The 21957-nt window shown below is 41.8% G+C and overlaps 1 protein-coding gene across 4 annotated transcripts in view; it reads right to left on the minus strand.

Annotated features, from left to right (window-relative positions):
• The window catches only part of tle5 (TLE family member 5, transcriptional modulator), a 52960-nt gene that overhangs the window by 14961 nt on the left and 16042 nt on the right, over nucleotides 1–21957 (minus strand). For all 4 annotated transcript variants that reach the window (XM_051947084.1, XM_022194281.2, XM_022194283.2 and 1 more), the window contains exons 2-4: nucleotides 16382–16470; nucleotides 10519–10582; nucleotides 2358–2402 (exon numbers count right to left, since the gene is read on the minus strand). In XM_051947084.1, coding sequence (XP_051803044.1) covers nucleotides 2358–2402; nucleotides 10519–10582; nucleotides 16382–16470 — 198 coding nt within the window. The remainder of the gene's footprint in view (nucleotides 1–2357; nucleotides 2403–10518; nucleotides 10583–16381; nucleotides 16471–21957) is intronic.

Genomic DNA, 21957 nt, shown 5'->3' on the forward strand with positions numbered 1-21957 from the left:
GTGTGTGTGTGTGTGTGTGTGTGTGTGTGTGTGTGTGTGTGTGTGTGTTCTCCCAGCATGCATCCCAGTGCCCGTCCTGTGCTGTCTGTGTGGGTGCATATATGTGAGCGTCTTTAAATCACGGCAGCTGCTTCTTCTTCTTCTTCCTCCTCCTCTGTGTGTGTCCATTTGTCAAAGCATGCTCACTCCTTCCAATATGGCTGTCAGCGTGCACCGTCAATCATAAGACAGTGTGCGTGCGGCTGTGTGTGTGGACGGGCAGCGCCAGACGAGGTCACCGATAAGGGCTGGCCCTTTGGAGGCCCATCGCTCTCTCCCTCCTACAGGCTGAGCATAAATTACTCCTCCAGCTTCAGCTACACAAACTGATGTATGGACACCGGCTTCTCACTCCTTTTCCCGGCCCCCGAAAAGAAAAGCCTCCTTTTTCTTTTCCGTTTCAAAAAAATATCTCACTTGCTCCGACAGCGCGGTCTGCACTGACTGTGGGCAACTGATAGTTTTGCTTTAGAAGGAAAATGGAAAAGCTGTGGCAAAAATTCGACTGGCATTAACATCCGCATGAAATGACTGCATGAAAATTAGCTACAGCATTAGATTATATTTGAACACTTATCAGAGAGCATTCTGTGTCAGGAGTAGTTTTGATACTTCTCTACATTTTTGAATAATATTTCTACAATTTTTCAAAATTCTGATTGCAGGACTTAATTTTTACATCTTAAAAATGCTCCAAAACCTAAACATATACCATCACATACAATAAAAAAAGGAGCAAATGTCCATTTAAGAAGGTCTGAAAAAAATTAGAAACGCTTGAAACTAACCATGAATTATCAAAATGTAACCAAGTCTGAAGTATTCTTTAGTTTAACTTACACATGAATATGCTTGACTTTGCCTTTACTGTTCAATATGTGCAATGAGCACTGCTTTTCACTGAATTTGGGCAACAGATAAAAGCATATGCTGTTGCAGAAATTGACATGACTGTTGGATAAAGCCTTTTTGTCAGCATCGACATATACATTAAATGACTGTGTGGCTAAAACTATGACGGCACTAAACACGAAAGAGACATTTTTCGTTTTTCAAGACGGTGAGAGTTTGCTCACATTTTATGGAATTAACTAAAACAGAACTGACATAATTAAAAAAACTCCTCAGTATCTGCCATTTATGCACAGAATCTGAACAAGCCATTCAAACGCCTCTTGGCATTCCTAAAACGACGGTAGATTCAGGTAAAAGCACAGCTGTGTGTATTAACTGAGTGACATTTTTTGTTGATTTGATTTGAATTTCTTGGACACTCAAGGTTCTGAAAGTAAAAATCTTTTTGCACGGACAAGGTTAGCTGACCTCGAAGGCTTTTCTTTGGTCAATAAATTCTGTCAGTTGAATCGTCGCAACAAACACGAGGAACTGCAACGACAGACGGCGATGAAGAAAGGGTAGTCCTTGAGATCTGTTCAATCCCCGAGTTGAAAATGATGCTTTCAGCACCACTAACGGCGAGCAAAAGTGGGGAAAAAAAAGCAATAACGCACCACTGTTTTCTAAATTCATGTTCGATAAATGCTTTGTTTTTGACGGCAAATTTTTCTGAAATTACTCAAACACTTGATTGCGACTCATCAAAGAGAATACTGCTTGACGCACACCTGGGATGTTTAGGTCTACAAGAGAAAGAAGTTACACAAAAGAAAGTGGTGAATTCCAGACGACAGCAGCATGTTAAGTAAAAAAAATGCCTTTTCACTCTCAATGGTGTCATGGGCGCAGTATTTACAGCCATTTGAGAAATCAAGCCGACAGAAATATCGAGCATTTAAAATAAAAAGCCGAATATTTATGAGAGCACTAACAAAACCCATAAGTGTAGTTAACTGATCCAGGATCTGTACTGTAGAACACATTCAAATGCAAAGCTGTGACTTGAATAACTTGAATGACTCTCCTGCTGCATTCAGAAAATGTTCTCCCACACTGATGCAGAGGAATGCAGAAAATGTACCTTTTACAATATTAAATACAAAAAAAACCATTGAGTCACTAGAACATATAGCACAAGGACAGCAGAATAAGTGCCTCCAGTATCTACAGCAGCATTAACACCTTCAACACACAGACAGCAGAAGATAACAACGTTCATTCAATGTTCTTTTCTCTGGCCGAGCTTCATAAACATGCGTGTCCCTCAGTTTGAATCCAGCCCGGCCAGCATGCAGAAATGGCTTCCTCCTGAGTTCCAATTTTCTTCTCACAAGCAATCTGCTACAGCCATGCAACGGCTTTACATAGTATGTGATGGGAATAAAAGAGTTATCCCCCCCAAAGACAAAAGATAGACCTACCTGTTTGTGCATCTCAATATTGAGCCCGTAGGACATCTCATAGTACTAGAGAGAGAGAGAGGAAGACAAAAGGACAAAAAGCTGTAACAACACAGGCATCAAACTGTTCCCAGATAAATATTCTGCTAACACTTCATCACACTCCATTGACTCAGTGCGACAAATCGCGTTTGAAGTTAATGTGCATTTAAATTGCACTGTGATGGGGAATCGGACTAAAATTCTCTTTTTCAGCTGGCATGCTTAAAGAGTCTAAAGTCTGAGTTTCATTTCCCAAAAACATCTTAAAACTAAAACGATACGTACAACCCATAAAACACAAGCCTTCTTCAGTCAGACGTGTTTCCTAGAAGCATTGTAGCTGAACAAGCTCCGAGAAATGATCGTAGATTAACGAGTACTTCCTCACCACTCACAGGAACCTCCATTAGGAGCCGCAATCTATGTGCTTTAGTCACGTCTTTGGGAATTACAAAATGAAACTACCGTCACACAAATGCATAAAAATGGATCAAAGACCTGACAGTTTGTCATCTACACCTTACTCTCATGTGAGCACAAGCCTACATGCAAATACAATTAGCATGCACCAAATATACATATAACCATATCAATAATATTTACATCTACAGTTTGACAAAGATCATTATCCAGGTCTTCTCTTGCTACTGAATATAATCTATAAGAACATTAATCAGTTAATCAATAACCTGCCAAGTCTTGATGAAACTGCTTTGAACACAGTCACATGACATATTATATGACTGCTTGCCAACAAGAGGAGAGCACTAAGTGTAACAGGAGGCTTTATCATGGTGGCACTTCACTGGCTAAACTCCCACAATGCTCTCTGTTTGCCAAAATGGAACTGTCTGAATAACTGCCTCCTCGGTCTGTTACAGAAAAAAATGCTAAGAGGCTCCACCTGGTGGTCCAACCAAGTACTACAGCACATCTGCAATACATTTTCTGACATTAATGTCCTTCATCTTTTTCTTTATCTGTTAATATATTAAACAGCTAACTGATAATCACTACTATCCTCAATTGTGAGAATTTATACTTGAGTATCAAAATTACTGGAACACAGAAAACTGACGAAATCTCGGAAATGGTTGAACCGCTACATGGCTGAATACTGGCACTGCACTTACATTAGGACAAATAAAAACAAATTTACAGCCCGTTACATTATACATCTTGTTTCACGGGAGCATTATCTTTGCACAAATCATTACGCCACATATTGCTACCAAGCGGACCAATCATGGTTGCTGTGGGCTTCGTCGGCTCCCCCTGGTGGTGCAGTCAGTTGCTACAGCTAATCTATAAAACATTTTCTTCATCTTCTGCCTTATCGGGTAAACAATCGATTATTTATTAATCATTAACGCAGCACAGACATATGAATAAAGTATAAAACAATCATATGTAAGGAACTATAGTGATATTTCCAAAGCTTTCCTTAAGGATGTGAAGTGGAAAGCAAATGACAAATTTGAGAAATGACGACGAAGCAAAACTCTCCGTAATGAGAAAATACACAAAGTTATCCTTCAACACAAAGCACCCTCAACTCAACATGACACATATTTGACATCTTAATGACTTCCCGTGTTCCGGATTTTTATTCTACAAACATATTCTCACTCCCAAATGCACACAGACACACAAAGAGAAGACACATTTTTACAAACAGTTAGAGGAAGCGAGGGAGAAAAGCAGCGACAGTAGAGAAAGAGCTTCTGGTGTGTGTGTGTGTGTGTGTGTGTGTGTGTGTGTGTGTGTGTGTGTGTGTGTGTGTGTGTGTGTGTGTGCGTGTGTGTGTGTGTGTGTGCGCACGCGCTTGGTGTTAATGAGAGGGCCACCTTCTAGGCGTCAACCCTGTTAATCACCCACTCTGTCTGCAGGGGGACTGGCTCTGTCACTGGAAAACAAACAACACACACATCTCTCATGACACGCACACACACTATTGTTGTGTTCTGCTCAGACTCACACTGACAGAACGCGAATACATGTGCGCACACACTGATCGCACTCTCGCTCGCTGTGTTTTTTTCCCCGTAGTGGCTTGTGCCCACGCGGAAGCTCCCTAAAGTAATTACAGCGCTGGGGAAATGGAGGTGCTGCCGCTGGCTGGGGGAGTGGGGCAACCTGATATGCTATTAGAGGAGGAGTGGGGAGGTCGTTGTGGGGATACAAGACTGGGCCTGCCACTGATGGAGTGGAAGTGCAATTGAAAGTGTGCGCGCGTACGTGCACGGTGTGTGTTTGTGTGTGTGTGTGTGTTTAAAGCAGACTGAGTGGAGGAGGAGGGTTCAGCATTACGGCATTCATAGATCAATTTTATAGCAGCATTTTGAGCTAAATCTGAAGACGGCTACGGCTGAAACAGATCTGTGTCCATCTATAGCTTGATTCGAACCAAAGTAAAGCTCGGTTTAAACTGATACTCAAAGAATTATTGGTTCAATTAAGGCTGTCACATTCTGAAGAAAACCGAATTTGAACGTGTGATTGTACCAGTTTCTTCCAACCCAGCACCCATAGCTCATGTTTTAGGATTATCTGAATCTATTATAGCGCTCCAAGTCACAATTACTGACGTATCTGCGGTGTGTTTTCTCGATGAATCAATTTGTCTAAAAAATGCCTGAAATTGTGAAAAACATTAGCTATACTTTCTCGGTTAATATATTTATTTTATTCACGGAATTTCCCAAAACTCTTTCAGACAGTTTAATGTCATGGCTGTGTATTTAGCCTGGTTGAAAAGTTTCTTTCATGTGTGCGTTGCTAAAGAAAACAACTGATGGAATTTCAAAACGGTCAAACGCTAACAGATAAAAAAAAAAAAAAAGAATTTGTCAGTCATGTTAAAAGCATTCTGAATTTTTCAAAGGTGTGTTTGATGTGCATCTACACAGCGAATCAGCAGACGTCATGAACAGTGAACACAACGTGACTGCTCTGACGTGTCGATGCTTCGTTCAGGGGTTTCTGGATTCGCTATTTACTGGTAGACAAACATGAGGCAGGTTGTTTAAAAAAAAAAGTATTACCTCTAAAAATATTACCTCTCTCTCTCCGTCTGACCTGCAAGATGATCTGAGAGAGGCAGAAACCCCCGTAGATCGCACCTTTCTGATATCAGATAGGAGGTGTCTGTGTCGCCAACTATCCGTTACATTTTGAACCCGACAATCCGACAGTCATGCTTCACGCTGCCTGGAGGTGAGAGAGCAGCCAGGGATTGCTCTCTGATTTTACTTTCTCTTTTTTCATGTGCTAAGCTTGAGTTGCACTCCAGCACTGAATCTACGGAGAGTCAACACAGGTAGCCGCTGTGTGTAGGGATGCAAATGTTAAGCAACTTTCTACACCAATAGTCAGTGTTGTCAAGCAGTAGTTATTTAATCAATATGAATGAAGTTCTGAGTAGAGGACATTAACCACCACAGAGGTCTCTGTCATGGTGCCCATTGCTAGCTAAAATCTCATAATGCTCTCTGCTTGCCAACACAGAACTGCCCACGGTTCAAGCAATTGCCTTCACAGGTTGCTACAGAAAGAGGCTATACATTTAGGTACTACACCTAATCTACAGTATATTTTCTGATATTTATATCCTTCGTCTTCTGCCTGCTGAAAACTGCCAAAACACAAGTTAGCTGTGGGGTTTCTGTAGTACGACAGCAATCGAAAAGGAACAGATCATGTTGGAGTTGGAGCTAATAAATGTTGAGCAACATTTAGTTTTACTGACATCACTGAATCACAGAAAAACAGAGAAATCGCTAGAACTGACTGAACCGATACACAAAATGTTAAAACTATGTGGTTGATGACTTTACAATCAAGCCTGCCCCCAGGAGTTTCTGTTCACCCATTTACAAACTGTGCAATAAAAGATGTAAATACTGATGCTGTGCAATTACATAAAAATCTGCTGTAAATAAGTGTTCTATTTGCTGCTGTACAATCTAAATTTCCCCGCTGTGGGATTAATAAAGGTTTAATCTATCTATCTATCTATCTATGTAGTGTCACAGGAGCTTTATCTTTGCATAAATTATTATGCTGCATATTACTACTAATTGGAACATTTGCAGATGTTTTGCTCTGCATTTCTGCAATTTGTAGTCACATTTCTGGGGAGGTGCGTATCGGACTAGCATGCAGGTAGGCACTGCAGAAATATAAATCAAGCTTTACTCAACTGTTTGTGGTGTATCTCATATGTAAAAGCAAATGCAACAATACTAATATCAGCTTCGAGAGTCTTTATCCCTGTTTTCACGCAACATCACATCACGGTGTCAGACTGCACGTCTTAAGAAGTACTTTCAGCCATTTCAAGGGATGTGGGAGTTTGTTATAATGCATCCATGGCAAAGTGTCACCACAACATCTAAGCAAATAAATCCCACACAGAGCAGACAAACCAACCTGAACTTCGTTAGACTTTTAAATCACTCTTCGCACAGATGTGGCTTCGTCTAGTTTTTTGATTTGCTACTTTCAACACTCAACGCCACGAGTGAATTGTAGGAAAAGAAATGTTCGTAAAAAGCAAAACACTGCAAGAAAAACAAACAGCTGGGAGTTGTATTTCACTAGACGGTGCTTTATAAACTGATCAGTATAAATCCCAAACAAAAATTAACAAACATCCAATTTTCTTTGACTATAATGATAAAATCAGCCTTGAGGCGTAGAAACATCCTGTTAGACATTCTCCTGACCATCAAAGAAATCCGAACGACTTGGGTAATTGGGGAAGTTGAGTTTCTTCAATCCATTTAAATGCTTAAGTAAACTATTACCCCCAATGTTGTTAAATCAGAGTAATTAAGCATACAGAGTGCAAAAGAAAATCAATATAAGTGTGAAATGGTTAGATACTGACACACTACTCAATAACACGTTGGGAATCTTTGAATTTTTGTTCTGTATGATCGCGTTTTCGTTCCAGTGTGTTTACGTGTATGGCTGCTACGATCCTGACAAAACCTGAATGTGTGTGTGTGTGTGTGTGAGAAGCTGCCTGCCTGACAGACACACAGAGGAAGGGTGTTTCTGTGTGTGTCGGCCGGCCTGCTGATGGTGGAGTGAGCAGTGCGGCGGCGCAGATTAGATGAGATTAAAGCCAGTCAGAGGATCAATTAGAGGCAAAACATCAGACGGCTACACAGCTACGGCCAGCAACAATGAGATTAGCCCCGAGGTGGAGCAGAGAGCAGGCAGCACATCGGTGTGTTTGTGTGTCGATGTGTGTGTGTTTGGAGAGAGAAATGGGGAACAGAGGAAATGAAGGGGGTTGGGGAGAGAGCAGCCACATATACGGTAAATACTGAAACAAAAAAAGGGATGGGCAGTGGAGGAAAAACTGAAATTTATTCCAAGTATGGTCATACATTTGAGCCATCATGGTAACATTGTCTTTACCTGGTTAACTGTTCAGATTTCTGGGCACAGTAAAGTCACAAAAAATAAGGCTGGGTTCCAAGACAAATACTACCATATGCCAGAAATAGATTTAGTACAGAGTATATCATCACGTAATACACAGTATGTCGAATGTAGTATGCCAAAAACACCCGGATGTTGATGCTTTTGAGGACACTCTGACCCACAGTCCTCTGTGCAGTCAAGTAGGATACTTTCTGGAGTAAACAAGCTTGAGCTACCAAAAGCACACAGACAGATAAAAGCTGATTTCACTCTACAGGCTGCAAAGGCCAAACTTTAAGACGTAATATTATGAAGAAGTAGTCTGTCCCAGTTGTTCGTATATTACATGAAACAGTATGTACTTTGAGGGCAGCTGGTGAGTGTATAAAGTGAAAGTAAGCAGCGATTACAAGCAACCTTAGGTCACTGCAATTAGTTGAGAATCGGCGCTTTTTTACATAGATATTAGTATTGTTAATCAATGCATCGTTTCTTGATAAAATATTTCAACTCGTTCTAAGAGATAATTGGCATCTGCATAACTATATATTTGTTGCATCAGGACGTCGATCGTTTCTGGCTCACTGTTTATGCTAACTTGGTGCTGCAGTTTTAGAAAATGGCGGCAGCATTCGACTTAGACCCAAGACCTCGAAATTATGGGATTGCTTCAGTTGTCACAAAACAAACACCGTGCAGCGTTTCCATGGCACTATTCTGGAAGGTGCAAAAGGGAAAACCACCATAAGCATTTTCTGTTAATTAGTAGTGAGCTATTTTTACTATCTTTTGTTCTTTTAGCTGCTAAATACAAACATCTTGTAAACGCACAAAAAGTGATTGATAGATTAATTGACAGGCAAATAGTTGGAGGATTTGGTCTAACCCACTTTCTGCAGTTTTTCAGAAAATGAGTTAAAGGTTTTGTGTTTTCGAGAATGGTCTAATATTCCAAGTGCAACTGTAACACTGTATGTGGGTTAAACTAATTTGCCACTAAAATCTAGACCATAAAATGTTACAGAAATCATATGAAACTCAGAATGCTTTGTGGGTTACACCACTCTGCTTCTAACCAGTTGTTAGTGGCAGCCCTTCTAAAGTCTAATAAGCATGAGCAGTCGAACAATCAAAGATTTTTTTTAATATTTATACATTTTTCATTATTATGTATCCGTGTGAAGACCGTTTTTAATCACTGTTGGAAAAATAAATCTGTTTAATGATCTTTTTTACCCCACTTTATTTTATGTTCCTGCAGTCACTAGAGCTATGAATCATTTTAGTCATTTACTCGAACACCTGATGTGCTTTGTTTTGCTAAGAGGACAGTCTTGGAATAGCTGTCTTTGTATAAGTACAGTTGAGTTTATTGATGCCAGTTTGAGTAATTAAGAGTTCCTCCTCAATTAATAGACTTATTTAAATGCTTTCTGTGTTTGATATTTTGATAATTATCTCTGCACAAGGTGAGCAAATGTTTGTGAAGTGGAGTATCCCTTTTTCACAAAGCGTCCTGTCAGCTCTGATTAGATGAAGAAAATAAGTGGAATCTGTTCAGTGTTTGGAATGACGCTGAACATTTAAAGCTGGAGATGTAATATTGGTGAAAGCACAGCGGAACACACTGACTCCTTATCATAAGTGAATAGTGGATGGTTTTGCACACATTGGAGAGACTATGAATGTTTTTGATTCCTTAAATTAATAATCACTTTAAAATCAAATCAATACACCAATAAATTATTGTTTTCCCTCCAATACTGTCTTCCCTGAGGGTTTGTTTATGTCCTGTGTTCAGCGCCATCACTGCAAGGTCTCAGCAATTACGCTGGAAATATGAGCAAAGATGCAATAACCCAGAATTAGGGCTGGGCGATATGGCCAGAAATAAAATCTCGATTTTTTTTAGTCATCTTGGACGATTACGATTTTAATCGATTTTTGTTGTTTCTTTGCGGTCTGTTTGCTATGGCTAGTGCTAGCCATGCCGCACTCCCGCAGCTGCCAGCACTCTTCCCATTCTTTAGGATGCCTCTGCCAGAGGTGCTGAAAGAGATTAGTTGTGCTGCTACTCTTCGTTTTCACAGTACTTTTGCAAACCTTGCACATGACTGTAGTTTGCTCTGTGTCAGTCTTGTCAAAGTCGAACCACTTCCATATAATCGATGTAACATGAGGCCCTTTTTCTCGCGACCAACTCTCCGTCTGCTGTTGTGTCCGCCATGACGGGGGTGTGAGTGTTTTGGCGGAAGGAGATGAGAGGCGGAAGCAAACGTCAGTGCACAAGTCATGAAAGACAGGAAGAAGAATCTGTATTGTTATATATTTAAGCTCGCCTCGATTTTACGATTTCGCAAATTTTCAAATTGTTCGGTTTTAAAAAGGCGAATTAATCGAATTAATTTGATTTATCGCCCAGCCCTAAACAGAATTATCCTTTAAGAAGAGACATTAAAAAGCGATTATTTGCAGTGCAAAGAAAAGATGGTAGAGGAGGACGGGGGCCACACCGAAAAGAAGGAGTGTGTAAATACCAGAGGGTGAAAGCATATGAACCACAGAAAAATATTTCTTTCCATACAAACAGCAAAATCTGTAAGAAAGGGTTTGCACAAGAATCTGATACCACATTGATCAAACGTACTGTGACAAACTGACATTCATACAGAAGCCAACATCTCAGATGCACAGCTTGACTCACCATGATATAATGGCGCTGCATCTCCGACTTCTCGCTGGCCAACTTGTCGCACTCGAGCTTCAAACTGGAGAGAGAAGAAGAGGAAAGGAGCACAGAGTCAGGCCTTGTTATTCAGCTCAACAGTCTTCCCTCTAAAGTGCTGACACCAGGTGACTTCAACCCCCTTCATCATCATTATCTCCACTTTCACCAGCGGCACTGTCATCACTTTCATCATCACTCCAACCTCCACCTTCATTTTCATCATCATCATCTGCACCACCTCCGTTTTCATCATCTACGCCCCCATTACCATCTATATCATCGCTGCCACCTCTATCATCATCATCATTACTGCCATCATCATCCTCACCTTTACAAGTTGGTAGCAGCAATTTCACCCAACCTGACAGGTGTCGATTGACAGCAGGTCAAAGTCGCTCTGAACTCGCAGATCCGAGTCGAGCCAAAGTGTCTGCTTTCTATATCAGAGAGGAGGCAGCGAAGCAAAAAGTCTAAATATAGTGTTGTGGCTGCGATCCAGTCCCTCCGACAGCCATTAGCGGTAATCATGTCAGCGCTGATGTCACGCGAGGCGACAGGACAAAGGAGAGCGCGTCAACAAGTCAGCGTCATTGTCAAATATAAATGACAGAGGTAAGAAAAAAAACGGAGCCCCTCGATGATTTTGATTGAAGCAGCCAGTTAGAAGTTGTCAGTCTCGGAAGGCTTCATCCTATGTGAGGACTGCGTAAGGCTCATCAAAATATGCACAGACACACGGCGGATAGGTTCAGATTTAGGATAAGTCTGTAACCTGTTTGATGGTGTGTGTATATTTATGCCGGGATGTTCTTCTCAGCTGTCTGCAGGAATGACAGCTCGATTATAGTGAGCGCTGGCTGAGTCTTCATCGCTGTTAGTCTTAACTGGCAGACTGAACAGCGTTACGCACAGCCAATAACGTGGGCTTACTCATACACAGTGTTGTGCTTCTTCTGTAATTATTGCAGCAGCTGCAGTGTTAGCTGGAGGTTCAGTTTTGGTTGAGTCCTTGTTCTGACTTCAAGTTTTGCTATTGATGGGCATCATGACACTGAAACATGTTAATGAGACAATTCCAGACTTAGTGGTTGTTTTAGATCCAGACAGAGGACAAATTAAAGGACAACATCAAAGGTGTTAGTATCCTGTTGGGCACCTTGAGACTGACTCTCCAAGTCTGTGGAATTGTCTGAGGTTTTCCTTGATAAACTGCAGCTCAGAGTAACGTGATGAATGAGTGAAGCAGGTCTACTTTACAAATACAAACTATAAGGACCCTCAAGGCTTACAGATACACACCCATACTCTTGCTGAACAGTTTGAAAAAAGCAAGAATATTTCTGTGGACACGGAATGAGCGATTACTGGATATACAATGGCCCTGACCCTGCATGATAACAATACAGTGTTGGAGAATTCAATTGTCTAATTTTTGTTTAGCTTTCAGTTAATTTCTTGAATGCACAATCAAATACTTATTCACTCCGTTTTCTCTCCCAAGACAGGGATTGGAATGCGATTTAATATGCACTTGGAAAAGGGCAGGGAAATACTCTTGAGGTTACCAGTCCATCAAAGGACAACCACAACACAAACACTTTCTCACACAAAAGGACAACAAAGAAGCAACAAAACCCCGCAAGGAATAAGTAAAGGTGGAGATTCAAGCTCAGGACTTAACTGCTGCGAGGTATCACCATGAAACCCAATTTAGAAACTACGTCTAGAAATATGCATTTAGAAAAGAAGCACAAAGCGAACTGGGATATAATGAAGCAGCATCTGTGTTTGTTATTAGACAGAAACCTCCCTTCCTGTCTTATCTTGGCTCTCATTGTGATCTCAAACACAGTCAGTACTCAGAAGTTTGTTTCCTAATCTAAACGTGAACAGCCTGAAAGCATACTACTAATCCTAACCTGTTCTGACTAAGGGGTCAGCGATACGACCGTCAGCTACTCGTTCTTTTTTGTGACACGTTTAAAATATGGTTTAGCAGTGTCAAATGAGATGCTGATACAACCGAGTATAATCCATAACGAATTAATGAATGCATTAATAAAGGTTTATGTCTATTTATGTCTACTAGAATATCTTGCTGTGAGACCATGAATCTGAATAATCTGTTATAAAACACTTGATTTGACAGATTTTTTTCTGACTTTAGTAAAAAGACTGGACAACTAAGTTAACTGTAGTTTTTAAATAAGTTTTTACACCTTGTCTGTCTGACGTGTAGAAAAGCAAACATTCGCATTTACTGTTAGATCCTGACTAATCTTTTCCTCCATGTTGGGGATGATTTATATTTGTAAGTAATTAATAAAGCCACAAGTTGTTGTGCGATGCAAGTAAATCTGAGAGATTCTCACTTTGCAGGTGCTCATATGGACCCTGCTGCAGTCTGATGCCGCAAATATTTAATTAACTCAGAGAAAAATCTACAAACAAGTGGAAGCAACACACTGAACTTCCAGCTTCAGTTCTTGTTACTGTTTTGTCAAAATCAGGATGATATGGATTCTGGCTGAGTCTCATTAATGTGACTCTAAAGTGAGTCACGATTCCCTTTATAGCAGAAATAAACCTGTTCACAGCTTGGTAAAAGAACATTTTTAGTCTAAATAGTCCGTTTCCCTGTTTGTGATACCCGTACAGAGGGTGAATTTTTATATAACTCAGCAGTGTTAGTTGCATTGAGGTGTAAAATTATGCATAATTAAAGGAGCAGCTGCTTTGAGCAAAAGGTGGCTGTCATCATAGGACAGTCCATGGCCTAGACACGTCTGCATGGTTCACCTCAGCTGCAGTCACGCTCCACCTCTCTGCTGCCAGGAATTAGGTGAAGCCAGTCACTGCCAAGATGGCGATGGCTGGAGCCGCCACACTGAGCCTGATTCACGCTCTTCAGGACACCGAAGAGTGGGATCACGGAGAATTCATCCATTTTTATACAGTCAATGATCTGACCTGTTACAGAAAGGTTTTTAATGGACATATCAGCTGGTAATGGATCTGGAATTGTGGAGCCAACTTAATGGAGCAAAATTCAACATGAAAGCTGTTTTTTGAAGCGTTTTTTTTTTGTGCTCCCCGTGATGTTTCTGCTCCAACACTGGTGCTGTAATGTGGAGAAAATCTTCCCCAAATCGCTTCACAGAACTATATAGCGTTGTAATTTTGTGTGTTCCTGTACGTTAATGCTACAGCATACAGTGCAGACTTGTGTAGGGTGAAAACTGATATGTAAATGTTACTTGGTCCAACCTATTAAGATGGATGCTGTGGCTTTTTATGGTAAAGTGTCCGTGGTGTTCATTCACGCATAAAGCTGACACATTCAGAAAGGAGACCTGCTCAACCAGGTGAGCTTTCAGAGCGGCAAAGGAACGCATACCTGAAAGGGGCTATAATGCTGACTTTCCTTTTGCATTTAAATAAGCAGTAAACCCCTCAAAGACCTTACAGGGACGCAGCAACAGTCATTCCACATGTCTAGAATCACAGTCGTCAATAGGACAAAATGTAGAACAGTTGCAGCCAAAACTTAACGAGCTAAATGAAGATGTGCAAGTGACAAACACTTGTCGCAGTGCCAGTCCCTGAGGAAGCATCGCACTGTATGTAAATATGCAAGCAACAAATAACTAACCAGATACCGCAGCCATGAGGGCATAGGTCTCATTTTTGGAGGGGGAATTTGGAATTTTATTCTGCTGATTCCTCTGTGTACACGAGCAGCATCCACTTACCCAAAACGCTCCCCTTCCCACCTACATAAAACCCCTCCTGCTCTCCCTGTGTACATGCGTAGGCTGTGTGGTGGGTTGTCATGACGACAGGCGTCCCCGCTGCCAGCCTACCTGGGATTGGCTCCGTGCCTCCTCTGATTGGTGCTCAGCAGCCCCGGGGCCTGCACCGCTGTTCTCAAACGACACTTTGATGGAGTTTTATTGCCGATTCTTCCGCCTCTAAATCGCTCCTGCTGTCATCTTTATTTTGATTTATGTATTCCCTGATCTATTTATGCATGTGAACGAGGGGAGGGGAGAGGAGGTGGGGGAACGAGAGCGGTGCGGGGGCGGGAAGAGGAAGACAGCGACAGCTACAATGCTCGGTACTATACCCGGGGGAACGCCTGCGGTACATTTGCCTTTTAAAGTCTTCAGCAACAGACAAGCGCAGCGCAGCAGCAGAGCACTACAAAGCTTTGTCTGTGGCTCCCAAGCCCCCCACCCCATCCCAGCCACTCTCAATAGGCACTGTATGCATGTTCTGTATGCTCAGACAAAAAAGGTATTCTTTCAACTGCGCCCTGACTCTCTGAAGGGGGTTAAACGGTGCTGCTCGCTGTTGTGGGAATTACAAAAACCAAAGGCGAGGGAAAAGACGCGCAGGGCGTTATTGCAGCTTCAGAATCCTCCGCAAACAAGAGCGATCAGACCAGAGCGGGGATTTTGCACACAATATGTCGGGCTTTCATCTGCCTTCGCCTGTCTCTGTAGCCGGCAGAGGCAAGCCTCTGGAAGGTTCTGGGAGTACAGGTACAGAGGAACAAACCAACCTCCTCAGGAAGGAAAGCAGGCTTCAAAGACTCCACTTTCACAAAGAGAGGATTTCTCGCTGAGTTGCAGACCCCGTGGCATCACCCCTCTTTAGAACGGCTATCAAACAGATCAGCGAAGGTCGGACTTTGGAAGTAGCTCAGACTTCTGGAACTGTAGCGGTATTTAAGCACTAAAGGAAGATCAATAGCCGAGGGTAAACGAGATTGATTTAGGTATGAGTCAATAAAGGATGTTTCTTCAGTGTGCAGCGTGGTGCTAGAGTTGAGGCAGAAGTGGAACAAAGGCAGACATCTCAGTTTTTATCACAGCTCTGAGGAGTCCCTCTAGTACTCGATGCAACATCTGGTATTTTCTAACAACTTCCAAATATGTTTTTGTAGATTTTCTACAAAGAATGATGTAATTTGGTACTAATTATAGAGAAAATACAGACTAAATTCTAGCACCCTCATTTCAGTTTGTGAATTCTTCACATTTAATTGGAATGAATTAAGTGGACGTGTACAAACTGGGCACTGTTTCTCATAGTTTCCAGGACAGTTCTTATAGAAGTATTAACCATTCTCACCAGGATTATTTTACAGCGTAACGGCAGGTTACGTTGCGCATGCGCATGAGCAATAGCCTTCATTAAATCTAACGAGCGGCCGGCCCAGATGTCAGCCAATGAGCGTCACGCAGATGCTCCAAATGCTCGTGATTTAGGTCACAACCTAGACATGCTAATTGTAACCCCGAGATTGGAAGCGACTCTTAATTTTTGACGGGAACGGGTCAATCGACAGGAAAGTATGGCTGAGGTGGGGAGACATAAATTAACCTAGATAGGCACCCAGTCGATAAAAACAATCTGTCAAAATAACAGCGTAGCGGCCCCAATCACAGTGTAATCTTTTAAACTGGCAGCGTAACGGCCCGTTACGACAGCGTAATGGGCCGTTACGCTGGAATGCGATGGTGAGAACCTTGTTCTTCTTTATTCAGTATTCAATAGACAGCACTTAAGTGTCAAGCAGTATAAAAGTGCAACTGTATATGACTACATGAGGTGAAACAAAGCATTGTAATTGTAGGTTATTGCAGCTCAAGTCATTTGTTTGACACAGTCGCTCCTGTTTCAAAAATATGTTCAATAAGGAAAAACACTAAGTATTGCATGTATAGCCTGAGGTTACACTCCTTATTAAAAAGAGACGCACTTATCACGCTGTGACATGTAACTGCATCTCTGTTTTGTTTGTGTGGGAATATGCGAGTGTTTCTGTTCACACCTGTGGTATTGTGCTTGAAGAAACTGGAACTCATCCTTGATCCTGTCACAGGAGTCAGAGGTTGTGAATTTCAGCTGCTGCGATGAGGCCTGCCAAAGAGAGAAAAAAACAGAAGAGAAGAATCGGTGAGAGCCAGTTGGAAAGAGCAGAAATGATGAGGTGGAGTGAAAGACGGGGAAAGAGAGCCGAGTGGGAGAAATAATTAAAAACATGAACATGAAATCAAGCGGTTTTCAATTTGCCACAGTCCAACGAGTGCAGCATTACTAAGGAATCGGTTGCCAAGTGTGTTTCCACATACAAAGGGGCCAAATGCACAAAACCCTGGGAAGATTCAGAACTTTGTGTATGCACAGCAACAGAAACACGCATTGTTCCTGCCAGATCTTTAAAGCCCTGCACACGCGCTGTTCTGTTATATATCTCAATCACTGTGAAATTATACGCCTGCACACAAGCCCAAGCCACACACACACCAACCATAATTAGCCATAAATAGATTTCAGCACACCCCTATTTAACCTTCTATAGACGTAAGCCAGACTCGATCTGTCCTTGGTCTGGCACCGGCAGCATCTTTACAGCGCTGAAGCAACCTTAAGAGTTATTACCCAGGGCCATTACGAACAATAGCGCATGCCGTGAGCCGTAACAGCCCACTGATTGATGACACATGAGTGAGTCAAACTTATAATCCGGCGTGTGTTATTATTTCAACATTCCTTATTGTTATTCCAACATCCAGTTTGGGTGACAACATGTAAACGTGCTGGCCTTCGAGAATAAATCTTTCCTGCATAAATAATGACGGTAACACTTTTATAAATATTGTTGTAGTAGCTTGGCTCAGACTGTCGACTCGGTTGAGCTGCAAAGATTTAGTTCCAAATGAAATCTGTCTCCTGTTCCCTCTTTGGCGTTAGCCTTCCCTTCGTAACACTGCATAAGCAGGGATTGTATGCTTTGTATAAAAATCGTGGTAGGTAGGAGGATGTGACAAGGACAGGTGACACATACAATATAACAATGTAGACATTTTCCAGAAAAGCATATTTCACATCTTTACAAATAAAATAACACCAGTTTGTCCATTTGGGGCTTATTTGGTGAATTAACACAAATACTTGACAAGTTGATGTTCTTCACCAGATCGGTACAGAAATCTTGCTATTCCAATGTTGCAGAAAGCAGTCCTTATAAAACATATTCTATTCTGATTAGGGCTGGCCCGAATAGTGGTTTCTGGCCTCCAAATATTCGGGCCCTATTAAAGACGAATATCCAAATATTCGTTCCGCCCCGTAACGTCCGACTGGGGGGGCGGCTTGTGGTGGAGATGGCCTGAATATTCAGATCCGTTCGTCTGGTCTCCAGGGTGCAAATTTTGCCTTCGTTTTGTCTTCAGTTAAACTGAAGAATTCCTAAACAGCAGAGGTCTTCAGCATCTTGTCTTGTGTTTATGCACCGAAGTGAAGCGTGACGTCAGAGTCGGCAGCCACCCGGCCATTCGGGTGATGTTTACAAACACGAATGGACGAATATGACGGATACCAAAATTAATATCCGGATACCGCCGTAGCGAACGAATATTCGGATATTCGGGTCCAACCCTAATTCTGATATAAGCAGTCCAAACTATTATCTATGTCTGTTCAGTTGTTGTCTTCTTAAATGCAGATATCCTAGACATCACGATTTTAAAATAAAACGCAACAAATAACCAAACCCTTGCAAGCATCTTAAAGATTCATGCAATAGGAGATGCATGGAAAATAATGGTTAACTGTCTTCAGCGGTAAAATGCAAAAATAATACACAACTAGAGTGAAAATACAAATTAACGCTTACCTATGATGCCCAGTATGGTCTCATGTACTGGCCTTGAAACAGTACATTAATTTGAAAGTGAAGCCTGCCACTGTAAATGAAAACAAAAGGAGCTTTTTGATAAATCAAATGCATCCGTGTCATGTCAAAAAAACTGTCTGGGCCTTATCCAGATCATCGTTCTTTCACCTGGCCTGGATGTTGCTATTCGCCCCGATTGTAATTCTGTCCACACTACATTCCCCAGGCAGCAGTGGATGGACTGGTTGTGTGTTAGAGCACAGCAAGCATCAAGCCCAAATAGGGACAAAATCTCATTATTTCTCAGCCTGCTGCATAATGGGTCAGGTGGGGAAAAAGAAAAAAAATTTAAAAAAGAAAAAAAAAAAAAAAAAAAAAAAATCGACATTTTTCCACTACGACTGAGCAGGCATAAAAACCATCAGAAATCTGATTGCAGCACTTATGGGAAGCTAGCCTGCCGCTGTTAGGGATGACCTGTCGCTTTGTACTCTGCTCCCCACGACACGACGCTCAGCCTCATTTTTAACTACAAATAGGCTGCTTTGCATTCACAGAAGCATGGCCAGCGAATACGCTCAGCAACAGGACGGCTTCAGGTTGTAGGAACAGACCTGGTTACTTCAAAGGCTGAATTACTTTTTTTGCTTTGTGGCTCAGTAGGCAGCACTTGGCGTCAACATGGTGAAGCTTTGGGGGTGAATTCGTAATAAAGCCTCCCGGGGTAAAAACACAGACACTTGACGTCTTAGATGTCCGTTTGGACGTGGATTAAATATTCTTTATATATGGACATAAAAAATTAACAAGTACATTAAAAAATTCAGAAGCACTGAGTCTGGAAGAGGCACAGGCAGTTAGGCAGTCATTAAAAACACACACACAAAAAACACACAGTCCTGCAAAACAGCGACAAATACAGTGATCTCAACCATTACGCTTTCAAATGTCACGAGAAGTGTTAACATTATCGTCCTGCCGCCACACACATCCACCCCCGACCCACACAAACCAAGCTGCTGCCCGGAGACAGAGGCTGCGGCTGTAAAGCAGAATAACCTTTTCCATTATCTCTCCAGCCAGTATGGCATGGCCCAAACTGAGCAAACAACAGCTCGGCTATATGGGTGTGTGCCACGCAGCGCCTGTGTCAACACAAGGCTCTTGGCTACAGGCAGCTCTGCTCCGTGTGTGCACGTTTTTTTTTTTGTGTGTGTCTGTCTACGTACAGGTTGCCCCCGGTGCCAGAGGGTAGAGTTGTTGCTCAAGATCTGATTTCCTCCACCGTGCAGCGCAGTATGCAAACGTTTAAAATACCAAAGTTTCTCTGAGTCAACTGCTCCAGGTAGTCAGGCAGGGAACAGAGGTGAAGGCTGGGGGAAGCCAAAGAGGAGAAAGAAGGCAAAAAAAGCAGAAGAAAGCTTGAAAATAAGGAAGAACTTCTTCTTCTTCAAAAAAAAAAAAACATCATAAAACCTAACACAAAAGCCACAAAGAGCAGATTAGGACTTTTATGATGTACCAACAACTTCTGCAGCAATGTGCAGTTCTGGATATGCCAGAAAAAAATCAACTGAATTTCATTTTGAAAACAGCAAAGTCCCGAAGATTTACAGCAAGTTAGTTATAGCAGATTTTAGCTGTAAAAGCAGAAATAAAAATGTCTCTATTTCAGTTAGCTAGACTTGAGTAATTGTAGTCCTGTGAATAACGTTAGACATAATAATTCAAATGTTTAACAATGCAAAATAGTTTTTAGTTTACATACACAAAGAGCCCTTTTAAAGGGATTTCACTAAAAATTACTAACTTGGTTTCATTTATTAAGCAAAGTGTGACTGAAACTCACATTCAGAGTTTACATTTGAAAAATGATGTGTTTATGGACTAAAAGACAACTGGTGGAATAATTCGCTTCTTCAGTCTTTAGGGATTTAAATGGGTGTTTAAATTTGCCACAGATATGTTGTCCATTGGATACCTGCTGTTTAAGAAAACACTGTTAAAGAAATGATGCTTCCAAATGCAGTTTCTACATTTCACTCTTTGTCTTTGTTCAGTTTGATACTTCTGATGGAGTAAATCTATATGAAAGCAACACTCTTGTTCAGCTCATTTTACCTTGAGGGGATTTTTAAAAATATGGAAAAAGTGTTTGCCAATGAGGGCAACCAGGCCAAAGAAAGTGGTTGGCAGTACTCAACATAAAGCTTTCACTTAAAATTCTGCTTAAAAATGTTTCACAGATTCCCAACACAGTTCAGAACTCCACAGAGAAAAGGACGTATTTCTTGACCAACACTGAGTCCCCGCTTTGATTTCCTGATGACCAAATCTTTACTGCAAAGTCACTCCTGGCAACATTCAATAAGGGTGAAAAATGTCAAGAAATAGAATTAAACTTTACATATGTGGCCATATTTGGCGCACGGCTGGCATTCATTTGCAAACTTGGCAGGGGGTGCTGTGAACGTACATGCTAGCATATGGTTTCGTTAACAGGATGGGAAGAGAACAGGGACAATTTAAGCACTTGTTTTGCTATTAACAACTAAATCCAGTGCAGAACTGCCACACCAGGGGGAAAAAGAAACCACCACAGCAGTATTTCCTGTTGTGTAACATATACCAAACCCTGACAAATCTTAGGGTGCTTTCACACATACGCCTTTTGGTCCGCTTAAAGTGGACTGGAGTCCGCAACACCAGCAAGTACAGTTCGTTTGGGCTGGTGTGAAAGCAGACCAGATGTTTTTGGTTCGGACTAAAGAACCAGACTGAGACCACCTTCGGGAGGTGAGGCAAGATTTCTATGTGAACTCCAGTTCGGTTCGCTCCTGGTGAGAACACAAACCTGTCTCCATTCGGACCGGCTTGATGGTGCAGCAGACTTTTTGGTCTACGGGAGCTTCCGTAGCAACCTGCACAGGTTGTGGAGCATCGCCCGCTTTCTCCGATAACGTCTTGCAATGCATCTTCTCTGTGCCAAAAACGACTGTGTAATGTTCTCGTACCGAATGCGAGCTTCATGCTGGAACAACAGCAGTATTTGTGCTTGCTGCATAAAGCAATGATACGAATATATGGCACCAAGAACGAACAGGAGAGCATAGTTCATGGTTTACAAATAAACCTCGATCCATGGAATAAACACAGCCTGTTGTTTTCTTCCGGGATTTTTCCCTCTTCACATGCTGCGCCAATCAGCGTTCACCTACGTCATCTAAAACACCTTATTTTCTGAACAGCGCCGCCAAACGACTGGGGGGAGATATAACATTCATCGTAGTTGGTTCAACTGAGAAAACACTGGTGTGAATGCGAACTGAACCAGTTGAAAATAGCAACATTGTAACAACTTTTGGGTCCAAATGAACCATTCTAACGGACTAACAGGTGTGAAAGCACCTTAAGAGTCTGACGGACAATTCCTTTGCTCCCACACCCAGAGTATGTGGCCCCGCTAACAATGTTTATTATCTCTTTCTCTGTAAGTGACCAAAACAAGGTGCTTTATGGAGGCCTGAGAGCCCACAGCAGATGGAAGCCCATAATGTTAATGAAATACTGCCGTAATATTGTGACACATGCCATCTGCTGTGACAAAAAAAGGTGGCTGCACGCTGTGTGAGTGTATGTGTTTGTGCAAGAGAAAGGCTAGGCTAACATGACTGTAAGCATGTGTGTGTAAGTGTGTGTGTGTTTGTGTTACAGAGGAATAGCCTAGA

The sequence above is a fragment of the Acanthochromis polyacanthus genome, chromosome 4, assembly GCF_021347895.1.
Source record: "Acanthochromis polyacanthus isolate Apoly-LR-REF ecotype Palm Island chromosome 4, KAUST_Apoly_ChrSc, whole genome shotgun sequence".
In the NCBI taxonomy this organism is placed as follows: Eukaryota; Metazoa; Chordata; class Actinopteri; family Pomacentridae; genus Acanthochromis; species Acanthochromis polyacanthus.